The sequence below is a fragment of the Lipophrys pholis genome, assembly GCF_963383615.2.
Source record: "Lipophrys pholis genome assembly, chromosome: 10".
Classification (NCBI taxonomy): Eukaryota; Metazoa; Chordata; class Actinopteri; order Blenniiformes; family Blenniidae; genus Lipophrys; species Lipophrys pholis.
In genome coordinates, this window is record NC_137640.1 from 14,570,264 (window position 1) to 14,587,093 (window position 16,830).

Consider the following 16,830-nt stretch of genomic DNA (forward strand, 5'->3'; position numbering starts at 1 on the left):
AAAGAAATAAAGGGTTCACATACTTTTTTTTGCCACTGTATATCAACTCACGTAGAAGCCAAACACTGGCGCAAGAAGAAGAAAAAAAATATATATATTTTTTTTTAAAACTGAGCAATTTATTTATTTGTGCTTTTACAATAAACTGGGTGTCTTGGGCAATAGACATTTAAAAAAAAAAAAAAAAAAAAAAAAAAAAAAAACTCTGGCGAGATCATTTGCATTGAGGCCTTAACTTGATGCAACATAAAGGAAGAAATTAAAGTAGACCAAAAATATATAACACATCTAAATTGAGAACAAGGTCAGAATTGTAGAACTGGCCAGTCTGACAAGACCAGGCCAGCTTGGATATTGTCTTTACATCTAGTTGTGTGGAGGGAGATACATTTGATATATGCGGACACATAAAATGAGCTCAATATGATGTGTCATTTAAATTTGGTCCATCTGAATGCTTTTGATTTTCTTTAAAAAAAAAAAGGAACAGAGCAACAGACCTTAAAATGAAATCAGTAGTTTGGTTAATGTCCCCTGTAATAAATGAAGCATTCACTCCTGGTCCATAGAGACGCTGGCCTTCAGAACAAATCAATGCAATGGCCATGAGGATTTTTTTTTTTTTTTACAAAGCAAAACAGATTCTTCACATTGACGTTATTATTGAATGTATATATTCTTTTTTTTTTGTCAGAAATCTGATAAAAGAAGTGCAAGTTCCAACCACTGGTCTGCGTGTGCTTTGGCCAATAATATGAGATCTTCACATGATGAGAAAATCGTTAGGATTCAAATTAGTGACTAAAACACATACTCGCCCCCTTTCCACCAATGCTAACAAACCTCTTACTGGTTGTGGTTCACAGCTGGTCTAAACGTATGAACCCGACCCATCGTCTTATACGCAGACACACATTATGCGTCTCTGCTTTCCAAGCGACGGAGGAGACCGTGGGTTCCTCCACAAACAACAGCCTGCTGTTGAAAGCTTTCCACTGGCAAACCAGCAAGGAGCTCCTCCTGGAAAGCAGCAACTAGTAATTCTGCATAGTTGCATGTGAGTAAAGAGGTTTTCTTTGACAGCTCTGCATCTCCAGATGTTTTGTTTACTACAACTGTGAAACACCTTCAGCTCAGAGGGTTTTCTTTCATTAGCAACAAAACATACAGGTTTGAGTACTTTTTGCACAGATTGCTTGATAATGTATTGGTCTGTGTATTTTCTTTTCAGAGGCTACTGGAAATAAAGTGAGTCGACTGCAGAGACCTGCCCGGATGTTAACATGAGCAGATTTTGATGTCACACAGACACATTTGGGTGCCACTCTGGAACCAGTTTTCCAAGTCCAGAATGAGTTATTTTGCCATTTCATTAGAAAACGACGGCTCTGAAACAACTCGAAGACTGCCTTGGTGGAAAAGGGGGTAACATTTTGCTTTTGACACATCGGTGTTGTTGGTAAACACTGGTTCAACAGAGCCCTTATGCTGACTGCAAAACAAACCAAGGAACAGGTTCCGCAAAGCCACAAGACAATCCAGCCACTGGCCAATCCTGTTCTTCTCAGGAATCATCTGCACAGAGAGAATCTTGAGGCTTGAGTGCCGAAGACAAGACGCCTGCAGTGATGTCTGCAGAATGAATCTCAAGTCTTTAGTTCCAACTCTGATGTTCATCTCCAGCAGTTTGTAAGCCACACATCTGCACCTGTAGCAGTTCTTCTCACAGATATGACTGAGCAGCAGGCATGTGGAAGCTCTTCTGAAGGGCATTACTTGCTTCTTTAGTAATCCGGCACCGGCAGTCCAACACATATAATCAGCAGCCTGGGGACACGGGTCCTATGTCCTTTCTCCAGTGTTCTCTCGTGGGCTTGTTTCAACATAGGAGATAAAATAAAGGAAGTGTATGCACTAGTGTGAGCGTATCGCATATTTAAAAGCAACTCTTTGAAACATTTCTAAACCACAGGAGTTAACTCTTATCCATCCCCGTTTGACTTCCTCTTTACACTGTCCTGTCTGCTTTTTCAGTCCTTTCCATGGTTACTGGGTTACTCCCTCATGTCCCCACCAGAAACTCTCTTCACTCCATTCCAAGATGCAATCCTGTCCAGCAGGCCAACAAAGGAATAACTAACACACACACACACACACACACACACACACACACACACACACACACACACACACACACACACACACACACACACACACACACACACACACACACACACACACACACACACACACACACACACACACACACACACACTTTTACATTATCACTGACATTACCGTCTTACTAATCCAGGATATAAGTTAGCAAGATGGATAGTGTGTGTATTATCAATGGTGTACATATTTGGGGGGGGCGGGGGTGTGGTGGTCTGGGGGTGTTTGTGTCAGTTGGTCTCGTAGGAGGAGAGTAGTGCGGCGTCCACAGGCTCCATGCAGGACGGGCAGGTGAAGGATCTCATCAGCCAGTCGTCTATACAGTCCATGTGGTAGATGTGCATGCAGGGCAGGAACCGGATGGGGTCACCATATACAAAGTCCATCATACAGATGACGCACCTGCAGAGGTGAACACAGACCCTCAAAACGTTTGCCGCCAGCACATGTGTTTATTTTACCAACAGTAAGAAAACAGATTGACGCTCAACAAATTGTGTAAGAATAGACTATTGTTGTCACAGGTGTTTTCAATCCCATTAATGACAATTATAACAAGTAACTAGCACGACACTGACGACACGATTTGTTTTTATGATTCAAAGGAGCAGAACCTACATGCTAATGTGGAAATAGAGTCACAATTGATGTGTGAAGACTTCAGTGGTGCCACTGATTTTTCTGGTGGAGAGTTTATTTTGGGTTTTTGTTTTTCAACCAATAAATGCCATTAGTGTAACAGTTGTATAAAACCAGTATCCCAGTCAAAGTCATGCTGACTGAATATCAACACGGTGCCAGGTATATTCACGCAAATCACAGTGTGATGTTGCCTAAATATGGTATTCTGTGAAAAATAGTACAGATTCTGGCATTCAACCCTAAATTACTCTTCGCTGCAAAACAAAACATGCATGATAAAAAAGATTGGCTGCCATATGGTTTAGGCATTAGGAGCTCATCCTTCTACACTTTGAGTCTCCAGAGTAAATAATATCAGCACCAATATTACACTTTGTCAAATGTGAGAAAAATTCTTCAGATCACTATCTGTGTGACACGGCAGAAACTGTGTGAAAGTTCAGCCTGTCAAACCAAGCATAGTGGTTACGTTTCCTGAACACTTTAATAAATTAAACCATTTCTCAGAAAATGTCGTAAATTCTGTCCTCCGATTAATATACAGCGCCTTTAATGACGCGGAAGGATACAGAAGGCCGTCGTGAGGCCGTTTGTACTCACTCTCTGATCTTTTTCTCGGAGCCATCCCGCCCCGGGTCGTACACGCCCTTCGGGAGGTGCTGGATGAGTCCGATCCGCTGTGCGATGCGAACTTGCTCCTCTTCTGTCAGCTGAGTGGCCAGGCGAGCTTGGCTGGGTGTTGGATGGTAGACAGGCACGTGGATCTGCTCCTGGTACAAAGACAGGAAGTCACATTAAAAACACAAGATAACATTCGGAGCAAAGAGCGATCCGACGAGGAAAGAACAACCTGCGAAAACGGGACACATGATTTAAACTGTGCTATAAATAATTCTGAGACAAAACTCTTCAAGCCAACCCTTTCACGTTATAATCCCAGGCAGTAGGTGGCAGTGTTTTCTCACTGTAGTGCAGCAGAACGCTTCAGGGCCATTTCTGCACATTTAAAACCACAACACACTTCTGAAAATTAAATCTCACTGCATATTGTTTTTCTTGGTTTATAAATGGATAACTGTGACAGGATTTCTAGCCTCCACTTATCTTGATGCTCTAATGTTAAAATACAGATCAGCTCCACACGAGGCACTCGACACGAGGTCATAGACATCTTTCCAATGTTTGCCCTTTTTCTAAAATCTCTTTACCACTTCAAAACATGTTCTTTATTGTTGTTTTTTTGTGGCCCAGCCTACGATTTGAGTTTTCAAAGAGTGGACATGTGATATTGGCCTGAATCGAACAACAAAGCAGTCGCTTTGCTCTTTAATTCTTTAAATTTGCTGTTGATTTGAGCCAACAGCGAATTATGTTTCGATTCTACACATTGGCACATGAAAGTGAAACGGTTCTGAAAGTCACAGCAGTAATATGGTTCCATTCCCGACTGTAATCAGTCAATTCAAAAAGTCATATTTTCACTACACCACAGCTTATATTGTATATTAGACATTAAGTACCGTCTATACAACGGTAACTGCATTTTGACTAAGAATACATGTGATTACTCAGTTAAGCCATTGAAAGTCTGTATTCCTGCTCGTCAGCACCTCAAGTGTTAAGCAGAATGTAGAGAAAACAAAACACTACATGACTTAACGACCATGCTCCAGCACCGGCAAACAGAGTCTCCCAGCCTGTGGCGATGTTTGAGTAGACTGCAATTTTGAAACAGTGGAAGCTGTCCTCTCACAAAACCAGAATGGTTCGTCGCCACTCCCTTATTGGAAAACTTATCTTAAGGTAGCATGTAGGCTGTGTCAGAAAGAAATGGCATGTAATATCTTACTTGGAACAAAATACAACTAATTTGACTTTTAAAACAACCTGCTTCAGCAGCATTTAAGATCTAACATGATTTGTCCAAAATTGCAATTAAAGCCTTCAAAGGGCTTCTAAAATATTTCCATCGGCAAAATTTACTAATACTTTGAATATATTCCATAATACAAGACTAACTTTGGCCATTTTATTAAAGTGATCTTCTGAAAAGTTTAGAATCTTTGGGAGGGGGGGTCTATAGTACTGACCAACCTATCTGATTGGTTCGCTGTTCATGTGAACAACGACTTTTAAGAAATATTAATGTAAGAGAGACGGATGAGCATGATTTCCTCTTTGCCATGTCATCTTTGTTACATTACCGTCTTCTCTGAGGCAGACAGCACCAACCAAGTATCTTCCCACAATATAAACACTAGTTTCAAGTCACATGGCTGTCTCACTTCACAGCTGCTGCATCTTCCTTCCTCATTTTTTCTCATACACACAGTCTTGCTGAGTTCCTCCTCTCCGTTCTTTAGTTCACTCTTGAGACATAACCTCATGTCAGGTAGCTGAAAAGATGTAAGCTAAGTCACCTGCAATGACACTAAGTGTTACCGTCCTTCAAATGCTGCATATGAAGAGGGATTAGATGTAAGTGCTGGGGTCATCAGTTTTTATTAGATTTAAAAAGAATTTACTAAGTTTTTATTCATTTGAGCTAACACAATACAGTAAAAAGATGTAGAGTTTCTCTACTATATAACCATTTTTGAATTTGTAAACTTCAGGTACAATAAAAATAAAAAAACTAAGCAGACAAAAACAAAGAAGCGACATAGTACAGCAATACATAAAACAACAACCCGGCAAGCACCCAAGAGGTTAAACCAGAAATTCTAACAAAATAATAAAATGTTAGCAATAGACAATATTGGAGTTAGTCTTTAAGACACATCGAGTTACATTATATCGGATATCAAATCCTCTCCATCCATAACTCAGATACATGGTGCAAAGTCAGTTTCCAAGAGTACAGGTACAGTACATGGTGCAAACACTCAAGGTATCAGAGGAGGCATTACCAACTACTGCTGAAAAACAGGCAAAGCAGGTCTCCATCTCGCAATGAGAACGTCTTTCTGGAATCTTAATTATTTGAATTTTGAACATTCATTTGAACACGAGATGAAAAGTTCATGTCCCAGCAATATTTTACCTCTATTTTCTCAATGGGTGCTTCAGACAGAAGCTAAGATTTCCCCCTCTTCATGGACTAATTGAGTGCCTAATTGACTAAACGAAGCAAATGTTAATGTGTTGTTGCTTTGTCCACACTAGCAAACTTCCAGTCACAAAATGATCCCAAGTACAGCAACAACAATAATAATACAGTAATCTGTAGTGCACTTCACATGTAAAATGTTCATGTGCGTCAATACATCAGTAAGAGTCAATCATCACCATAAAAGTGACAAAACAGAAACGGTGAGTCGATATTTGAAGGTCTGTACAGTCTGCAGTGGTCTGTGAAGGAAATCCATTTAAAAAGTTTTTAAATAAATAAAGACATTCCCAACAATATCATTATTGTATTGTGTGAATTATAATTGGAGAGACGATTTATTCATCTAAAAAAGCCGACATACTATTCATTTTTTTGTTCAACTAAACAGCGAAAAGGCAGACAGCTGACTGGCCACCAGAATTTTGCATTCAAAAGCTGTTTAACCTTGTGACAAGATAAATGTCACTACATTATCTTGCCACACAAAAGCAATGAGGTTCAACAAGATGACTCAGTTTCTCACAGTAATAGGGCAGGCAAAATGACCTAAAAGATTAGATAATTTGTCAGTGTTTTCTTTTAATCAAGTCGATAGGCACATAAAATACTTCAGAAAATGTTTTATTTAATGAGCGATGTTATGTAGTTGAATAGTTGAATCACCGTTCTATGACAAATGCAGACATACGGGCGAGCAGTTAGCATCTCAGCTGACTGAATGGCACTTGAATTCATGAGTCAGCACAATTTTAATAGCCGATGCTGTCTGCAGCCCCCCCCCTTACAGGCACTTCTTTTGCCCATGTCAAAAAGGGGCGGCAGCCAGAATAAAAGCTACAGACAGGGCCTCTAAGGGGGCAGCAGCTGTGCTGTGTGTGTGTGTGTGTGTGTGTGTGTGTGTGTGTGTGTGTGTGTGTGTGTGTGTGTTGCTCAGCTGTGCCGTGGTCAGCAGTATAATTGTTGTCTTTTGCCTCTCCCATTTAATGCATGGCATGTCAGCCGGGCTGTGATAACTGTTCATTAAGTGACCTCGGGGTGACCAGAAGGACAGCCATCAAGAGAGATAGAGAGTGAGCGTAGGTGAGGATGAACGGGCAGTAATGGTGGAGGGATGGAAGGTGGTGGCCCGCTAAGCCAAAGAACAGACCTTACTTTCCTCTGCCAAGCACGCTGTGGGTTGCTGGGCCAAGCACACAGCAGCAGAAATGGCTGCTAATGGGGAGCGGGAAGCGAGGTGAGAATTATTGGTCATGACGAACGCAAGCAGATGCACTCAATTAAAGTGCGGAGAATATAAATGGAATAAATAAATATAAAGGGGGGAATTCATATCCCTATTCCTATCAGATATTGTGTACTGAACAAAATTCTGAGGAAAAGGGGAGTGGGCAAATTAAGGCGAGAAGTACTCTCAACCCACAAGTTCATTCACAATCCTTAGATATCATCTTGAAGCTGAAATACAAGTCACCAGAGTTACAACAACAATGACATATTCTTACAGGAGCCAGACGTGTGTTTATGCATGTGTGTAACCATATGAATGAAATTGGCTAAGATCCACACTATGTCCCTCCATTCCATAATACATTTATATAATTAGGAACATATTTTGGATTTCTGACATTCACACACACAGATGTCAATATTTTTTCTTTAATTGTAGTGACAAACCAGCAAGATGTTAAAAATAAAACAGCAAGAAAAGAAAAGTTCAACATATTCGCATAACCTGACTAATTTATGGAGTCTGCCTCTTGCTTTACAGGTAAATGACTCGACTGCTCACACTGTAAAACAACACCACAGCAACAACTGAAAGCTTGTGGCCATGCCGGTGCGATAAACACATACCAGTCCAGCCAGAGCATTTAAGGTCTAATGTGCATGTGGGAAATGAGTTGCAGAGGAGCAGCACTTGGATTGGCCATAATTACAGTGACTACACTTTGTAAACAGAAAAAAGGCCTTCGTAATGTATTTTTAGACCACAGTCAAATACGCATGCTAAATGTGGCTGTATCTTTTGTGCAGTACAATTGTTTTGTGCACAGTGACTATGCACTTAAAGGGGAAGCAACACCTGTAACATGAGACATTCGTCAGCCCTGAAACCGTAGCGCTCCGTCTAGGGATTGCAAAGTGACAAAATCTTTTAACGAGGCCTGGACACACCTGGACACAATGCAAGGGACCGTGCACACAGCCACCGTCGACAACAATGGGAGAAGGAGAAGCGAGAGGATGGACATTAGCATCACAGGATGTGTTTGTTGGTGTGATAAGGAGTCAGGCTGATGGTATGATGTTAACATGTGCATATCACATTACTTCATCACAGCAGGAAGCCGAGGCTGAGAGGAACAACCCGCACAACGTTTTCACTTTAGACGCACAAGAACGGGTGGTGAATGTTATGGATTTATTTTTACAGGAATTGAGCTTTATTTTCATTCAGTTGAAACAATGTGAGCCAACATAAAACATACCAGGCAATTTATGGCAGTTTTTACAACATAAAGAGCTGAAACTACATTTTTACAGTAACTGTCGGACTGTCACAATACCAGAACTTTAAACTTGTATAGATGTTGTCACTAAGGAAAGTTGATGCTGTTAGCGTAAGCTTTTAATTAGCATTTTAGAGCATAAAAACCCACAGCACTGGAACGTTCCCAGTTACATCCTCTGGCCTCTGGTAAAGCAGCTGGCAAAGCATCCAGACCAAGGTGACGTTTTGTTGTTCAGAATTATACTGACCTTGACCAGACAGGCAGTCTAATGCTAAATGGTGGACACAGGGGAGCAGCTATGTGCTTTTTGGTGACCGGGACATCTACGTACATGTCATTTTTACCTCAGAGGCCTGAGTGAATAAAGACATATGTGGCTCTTTAGGGCACCGTCCATAAATGTGTCTATACTTCCTGTCTTCTTCTGTTTTTGGTTCATTTCTGTGGCGGCGTTACAGCACCAACTACATAGCTGGTATAAATACTACAATGTTTTTGTAGTTTTATGCACTCGTGTTTCTAGATACGGTTATGTGTTCGGAAGACTTTTTGTAAACAGAAACATTTTTGTCTCCATGTAGACGGGTTTTGAAGCTGCTGTTTGCAGGAAAATGGTTAAAGACCAAAACAACGTACTTCTAGCGTGTAGGTCAAAATATACTGGAGGGGTTGCGTATAATCAAAAGTATTATACCATGATATACGTTTCTAATAGTTACAATTTTTGTTTTAAAAGACGTTACTTTTAAACTGATTCAAAAACTTACAGTGATCAACAAACCAATGTGAGTCACTCTCTCTTGCTCTCTGGTCATTTCATTGCCATAGTCTCAGGGTGAAAATCTTAGTATAGGTTTTTATAGCTTTGAGACATTCATTACTTTCTATTCTGTGATTAACATATATTGCATCGATTTAGTGTCAACAAGATGTTTAAGAGCGCTGAACGCCTTTTAAACATGCCAACTAAAACCACCTTAAAGCCACCCAGGCATCAAACAGTCAATCAAAAGAAGCTAAACTAAAGTGTTAGATGAAGTTGTGCAGGAGACAAAAACATTCACTGGTGGATGTTGGAGTCCAAACCTTTGTGGTAAGCACTCGTGAACAGTAACCTCTGTGTCAGCCAAAGCCCCCAGGCTGTGTCACTAACCTGGAGTACAATGGCTTGTTTGTCAGCACTGACCTCTCCACCCACCTCAGTGCTTCTGTTACCATTTTAGGACAAGACGCTAGGTAATCTATTACAAGGAGCCCTCAGATGAGGTGTACCACTGCCTTAGAGAGATAAAAAGTAAGATCAAATTTGACTGACGCTACTTAATCATGCCTCTAGTGATAGAGGAGGCCTTTTAGTTTAGCTTATCTTCTCAGCACCTACCGATTATCCAAACACAATGTGGAACTTTTTTTTTCTTCCCTCCACTGATTGAATAACACCTGGAGAAAAGAACAAAACTCTAAAATAAATGTTTTCTAGCACATCCATAACAAAGGACAAGGCCGCTTTCTCTCACTTTCAAACTATGACCTACCTGGCATACTCTGCTATGCCATTCATTCATGTTTGCTCTTATATGTCTTATCTCAATCTCCAGCCAATGAGGTGATCCATAACTTACTAAAACTGCAGCCATTCAGAAATTCCCCCTTATTTTATCTTTTCCTCGCCTTTCTTTCCTTTGTCTTCCTATATGCTCTCTTTCAAGTCCAGGTTTGACAGCTAATTAAAAACAACCTCTAAAGCAAACGTCCTATCCCCACTTCTTCTAGCTGAGCTCACTGAGCTGAACACAAACTGCTGACAGCAAACCCCCTCATCCTGACAGCAGCGCATAGGGTCGGTAGGCAGACAGCGCTTCTCAATTGTGAGACTGTGTGCATCTGCAACCGTCAGTGATCCATCCTTCCCTCTGGTCTGATAAACCACTGGATGAGAGACTTTACTTGTCTTGAACCAGTGCTTGTTTGACATATTTTAGTTGGAGCTGAGTACCCTCTCACAGAGCTTGAAACGCAACTGTCACACCTTACATGCTACGTCGCCTAACAGGTTGCAATGTTTGGTTGAATGTCGAACTTCCTTATTTGTTGCCATGGTGCATCGACAATAAAAATCACAGGTATTTCCATGCTAGTTAGATCTATGCAATTGGAATATCTGGTACGTCATCATATGTACAGTGGAACTGTTGTAACTGTTAAACGTATAGGTTTGCTTATGATGATATTATACCGAATGGCTTTACCTACCCATTATCATGACCACATCTTTATGTCATCATTTCTTCTCAAAATTAAAAGGAAAATTATCACACTCAAAAAACACCTCCCTATGAACTCATTTTTATCTGCTGGTGCGAAAAATCCCACCAAACAAACCCTAATGATAAGATTTCCTGCTTCTTGAGGCAGAAATGGTGACAAATGCTGAAAACAGAAATGTATCAAGGAAGTTCAGACTTTGAAAGTCTGTGAGGTGTTCCAGCCAATAAAGCTCAGCTATAAAGCCGGGTGACATAAAGACCAAAGTAAATGGGAATCGATAAAAACTTCAGCTATCTCTGAGGCGCAGGAAACAAAGCTACAACAAGGGATACCAGGGGCCCAGAAGCACAAACACAAACGCACCAAAAAATCCCTCTCAGATGGAAACACATAGGGGTGCCTTATCTCCTGTAGTCCAGTCCCACCGCGATGAGTCAGCACCGGTCTCACCAGCTGCTGAGAAAAATCACCACACTAAACACACATTGTGTTTCTCACCACACACGGTGACACACTAACTAATGGGGGTAACAGCTAAAGCCAGAATTAGGACCAAAGGCCAGACTAAGTATAACCCTTCTGCTTTGTTGCTGTCCCAACAGATATGAAATAAAACGCTTTACACACAGATTCATTTTGACATGACTTTAAGTCCTTGATTTATTTATTGGCCCACATGAATGATCTTACTCTCTTAGCATCTGCTCATCCATGATTCACTCACTCACCGTCCCCGACTTTATAGGCTTCAATTTTCTGAAATTTTTATTTTTTAAAAACTGCCGTAAAGCAACAGGTTGATTTTTGTTTCAAACAAAACTCTGGCTGCCATTAAAATAGTCAATGAAAGCATTTATTGTTTGTGAGTTTATGTCAAAGAAATACAGAACATTTGAAGTCTGAAGAAAATCTCATGCACATGCAAATCTATGAACATTGAACATATTTAAACAAATATTAAACCAGCCTGACCACACATAATATAGATTTTATTTCAAGGCTACTTTGAGACTGTGATGGTGTATCACAGATAAACATCATATGGCCTTCACATTATTTAGATTTTCACCTATCTCTTTGTACTAGTGCCTAAACAGTATATTTTTTAAAAAATAAAGCCTGTTTACATGAATTTGTCATTTGAATCTGCAGAACAACAAAAAAAAAAAGGATCGCTCAAGCCACCTGTAGCTAAGTGGACAACTATTGTAATTTCAATAAATCTACACTAGGGCGGCGCAAGTCAGCAAATTGTTCGTTACCATGATATCAACATTCTCAATGTAGATATTAAAGATGACTGACTGAACTGCAATAAATTGTGTTTCCACGTATTGTGCATTCATGATCAGTAGGTTAACATATTTTGCAAATCAGATGGAGGCGTACTTCCCCAAAATGTCCCAACAAAAAATTCATTAAATGCATTTCAGTTAATTATTTCAACATTATGACTAAAATGAAATGACTAAAAATGTCAACAACTGCTCCATTTCTTATATACTGCTGGAGAGAACAAGACCATGTCATTTCTTTTTTCGTTTTTTCTTTTTTAAATTGGATCGGATTAGAGATAGAACGTTGTTATTTGAGAGCATTTGTACTTTGAAATTACAAAGACATTCATCTCATGTACTGGGGTATGAATCTATTGCAAATTTCTTTGATGATTTGCAGATGTATTTACCAGTGTTCCCAAACAGAAGAGGTGCTCTTCAATTCCTAACAGACTGTGGCTGGGGAAACATTTTCTCCATTTCAATGAGGATATAACAGAGGACATTTTATTTGGTGACAATGTTCCTGCAGATTCTGATTCTTTGTCCTCAAGGCTAAAACAGAAGAATCGCGGACTGATTTTTGATAGCAGTTTTAAATTTGACAAGCAGATGGACAGCATGGTCAGAGCGAGTTTTTACTAACTACGTGTTTTAGCCAAAGTGAAGGCTTTTTTTAAATCACACGGACAATGAAAGGACAATTCGCATTTTTATGTACTCACGAATAGACTATTGCGATGCACTTTACGTCGGTGTTTCCCAGTCAGCCTTAACTCTTTAAATCCAGGCTCAAAACCTATTTATTCAGACTGGCTTTTAATACTCAGTAATATGGTAACATTGTTCTGTTATTGTGGATAAACTGTATGTTTTACTATTTTCCTCTTTTAATTCCTTTTATTCTCGTTTGACTGTCTGATTTTACTGAAAAGCACTTTGGTCACCTTCTATACCGCTTTATCCTGTGCAGGGTTGCGGGGCGCTGAAGCCGATTCAAGCTAATGGGTGAGGAGAGTATACACCTTGGACAAGTCACCAGTCCATCACGGTGCAAACACAGAGAGACAGACAACTGCTATGGGAGGAAACCCAAGTACCCGGGGGAAATCCTCACAAGCATAGGGAGAACATGCAAACTCTATATAGAAAGACCCAGGCTGGATTTGGATAAATGACTTTCTAGCAATGAGACGAGAGTCCTCACCACTGCTACACCACCATGCAGTCTTAATTTTACCTCAAATCACAGTAAGTGAAATTCAGCATCACATTTTGGAGATCCATAGCAGCGGTCCTATTTATCCAAACACAAACAAAGATCCCCAGACTCTTTTTCTAAACACGCACCCACTACTAATGAATGTCAGCGACTCATTAAAGCCACCCTACCGAATACCGTGACCAAATACATCTCAAATTAAAAAAAAACCATTAAGTTTGAAGCCATAAAACCCTTTGCAGCTTTGTGTGTTGTTCTGCCTTTATGGGTTTTGAGAAAACTCCCTTTAAGACAATAGTCTAACAAATCAATGGCATGTCCTCACAGGTAAATTGAAGTGTATGATTCAGTCGATACTTGACTTTCACCGCACCCAGATTCACTCCCTCCTAACAATTGGTCAACACTTTGTGTTGAGCGAGAGTCTGTGGGGCCTCATTTGCCTGTTTACTAGTTTTTAATCCAAAGTTAATAGCAAGTTACCCAGTTTAGTTCATTCTTATTTAATTAGACGAGGGCTATCAAGAGCTCCCTTTATTCTGGTAATAGGTCGTGCTGTTTTCTTAAAAAATAAAGATTGGTAGACTCTTAGGACAAAATGAATGCATTTGTGATTCATGTATCTGAGGCTCAGTCACAGCTTAAATTGTATGTTGTGCATCTGATGGGATTGCCAGTATCAAGTTTTTCTACCTTGTCTATAAACCTCTCCCTCTGTATGGAGGACGAGCCTCCAGCCAGTATTCAGAGTGTAATGGGATTTGAACTCCACACTCAACTACTTTTAAGCCAAATAAATTCAATTTAAAACAGAGAACAATGGAGAATTTAGTCCCCTTTCTCACACACAGGACTTCCTAAGTGTGTTAAGCTGAACTCAAAGTACACAAAAAATGTGAGTTGTGTTCCCAGGCTGGGTGCAGACGATGAAGGTGCTGATTACTGTGGTCACCAGGGAAAAGCTGGCAGGTCTGAAAGAGTCTTGTATAAGTAGATTTTAACTAGTTAGTTAGCCTTCTTGTGAAACTCTTGTAAGCATGAATAAAGCTGAAAGCTCCAAGCATTTCCATAAAGACTAAGGACTTATTGTGTTGTTTATTTTGCCATCTTTGCTCTATAATATGATAACTGGATGTTTTATTCCGACTTTGTAATGGGTCTCGCTCAACTTTATTGTTGACAGAGTGATGTACTTCTTCAGTGGGGGACAAGAAAATGACAAAAGTTTTTGCATGTGTCATTTAAACCAACAATTTTTAACTGAAGTTTCAATTTCCTTTGCTGCGCCGTTGGCTAAATCCATCCAGTATGTTGAGCATGCCCAAGTGCAACATGAAAAATGTATATAAATTAATATAAATTACTAACAAGTATGATTTGTTCATATTGTAAAGTGTTGCAATGAATTTCATAATTGCGTTTCCCAAATATCAAAAATCCATTTAAATCATTTACTCATAGACTCTCAGAATGCTTTCAGACCAGTGCTGTTTGGTCTGCTTTAAACAGTCAAGAGTTCACTGAGTTTTTTTATTGCTTCATTGTTCTGTGCATGTGTTTTTTGGGGGATCGTGTGATGGGGGCTCAGCATGATGGATTTCCCTTTTCACTCCTGGCCAATCCATCCGTTTGTGCCGGTGTCACAATTGCAGTGGGAAAGTGAACCAAAACAAATGAAAATGTGAAGGTTTTCGGCATTCCCAGCTCAGTTGAAATGAGTCTCCAGACTAATGTACTGCAGCCTTACAGTGGGCCAGCTTGTTAAATAACACATATGTGGGTTTTATTAGCAAATATGGCCCAAAGTCTCTTAAAGAATTAAAAACACACCCATAGTTAATTGGATTTATAATGTGTTGAATGTATATTTCCTGACCAGAAACACTAATGTGTCTAGTGTATTTTATTTGGAACTTCAAAAGCTTAACCAATGACAATGTACAACTATTTGTCTACCTATTGTCTTTTTGGCCGTGTATAATAATGCATTTCAGGATTCAGTTAAAATCATCAGGTTTACTGTACAATTAACACACGAGCATTGTTCTGTTTTTGATTTTATTAATATTAGAAATATTTTACAAGTAGACATGGCACTAGCTTGTATAAATTGTCAAAACAAGGAGATAATTTGGTTTTTAAGAGGTCTCATATCAAGCTGACGTGGAATCATTACTGGTTTCCCATGCTTTTTAACACACACTTATCTTAATTCTAAAGATATGGCTTGGCTTAACCTAATAAGATGCAATGTCCCTGACAGGGCCTTACATAACACATGCCACACTACTGTTTGACACAGAAAACACACAAATCATGGGTAACAACAAGCTACATGTTTAAAGCAACAGCATGACCCAGTCTGTTTGTAGATAATCTAATTTAGGAAAGAAGGACAGCAGACAAAGTTGCTCCTCTGAAGGAGATCAGCCAAAGTAGATGTCAAGGAGGTTATGAATGTCACCCTTTATCAAACAAGAGCTACACAACTCATTCTAATGCAAATGTAGAACTAAGGGACGGGCTTCAACTTTATTTAAATTTCGATTTCACTCAGCACATATACAAACAGAAGCACGTGAAACTGTGCCTGAATTCACACTTGGTAGGATATTAAATCACTTGACTTGGTGTGTCTGGGTGGATGTAACAGCAAGTCGTGCTGCTGTCATCACAATGAAAGATAAACATGACTGGGCACAGACGGACAAACTTAGAATATAACAAAGCGGATTAGTGACAGTGTCATGAAGGGACGGGGTCAGTGGGTTGGGCTGCTGCTGCTGCTGCTGTCTGAGGGTGATGTCGGGTCTGTAAAAAGCTGATGTAGCCTGAAATCCTGCGTGTCCGGCAGTAGTTTCTATTTACATTTTTATTCACGTCACCTCGTTGAAAAAAAAATAAAAAATCAACAGACTGAGACAGACACTGAAAACATCACATACGAGACAGCTATAGTAAATCAGAGGTTACATATGTTCGGGTTGAAACAGCTGTCCGGTCAAAGTTACCTGATAGGGAGGCGGCGGCTCCAGGTCCGGGTCAGTACCGTCTCCGTAGCTGGCCCGGTCCGACTGGGATTCGTGTAGCAGGGATATGTCATCGGAGGTGGGAGATTTTAGGCAGTTTCCCATCTCCTTTTTTTTCCTCTTCTTCTTCAATCAAACTCTCCCCTCCTTTTGGCGTCGACAGTCACTCTCACAGACAATGCCAGTGGGTGTAAATGCGTCGAGAGGGCGTTTTTCCCATCCACAGCTGACGAGTGTCCTCTCCCAGACGACGGGAGGGCTGCTCGGCTCAACAACAACAAAACATCCCCAGCTAGCAGCTAGCCGCACAAAGAGCTAGCATGCTAACGCCGAGCTCGCGCTCGGAGGAGAGCACAGAGGAGACCCGCCTCAAACAACCACCACCCGGGCGTCAATGTCTGCTATCGCAACGTGCAGACGAGAATGTTAACACTCTTCATTGAAAATGACAAAGCTAAGAGAAGTTGTTTTTTGTTGTTTGTTTAAATCTGAGCGAACCCTCTCTACGCTATCAGGGACTTTCCAGTTTGCAGGGAGCAGCCGAGCAACGACAAAAGGTGGTGATGTAGCGACATGAAGAACCGCCCCCCCT

The 16,830-nt window shown here is 40.4% G+C and overlaps 1 protein-coding gene across 1 annotated transcript; it reads right to left on the bottom strand.

Annotated features, from left to right (window-relative positions):
- Positions 1 to 627: 627 nt before the first annotated feature.
- On the bottom strand, positions 628 to 16,787 carry rnf11b (ring finger protein 11b). The gene is made up of 3 exons (XM_080474126.1): positions 16,221 to 16,787; positions 3,418 to 3,587; positions 628 to 2,577 (listed from the first exon to the last, which is right to left on the bottom strand). Exons 1-3 carry the CDS (start codon positions 16,341 to 16,343, stop codon positions 2,406 to 2,408), a joined length of 465 nt encoding a protein of 154 aa, XP_080330252.1. The 5' UTR covers positions 16,344 to 16,787; the 3' UTR covers positions 628 to 2,405.
- Positions 16,788 to 16,830: the final 43 nt, after the last annotated feature.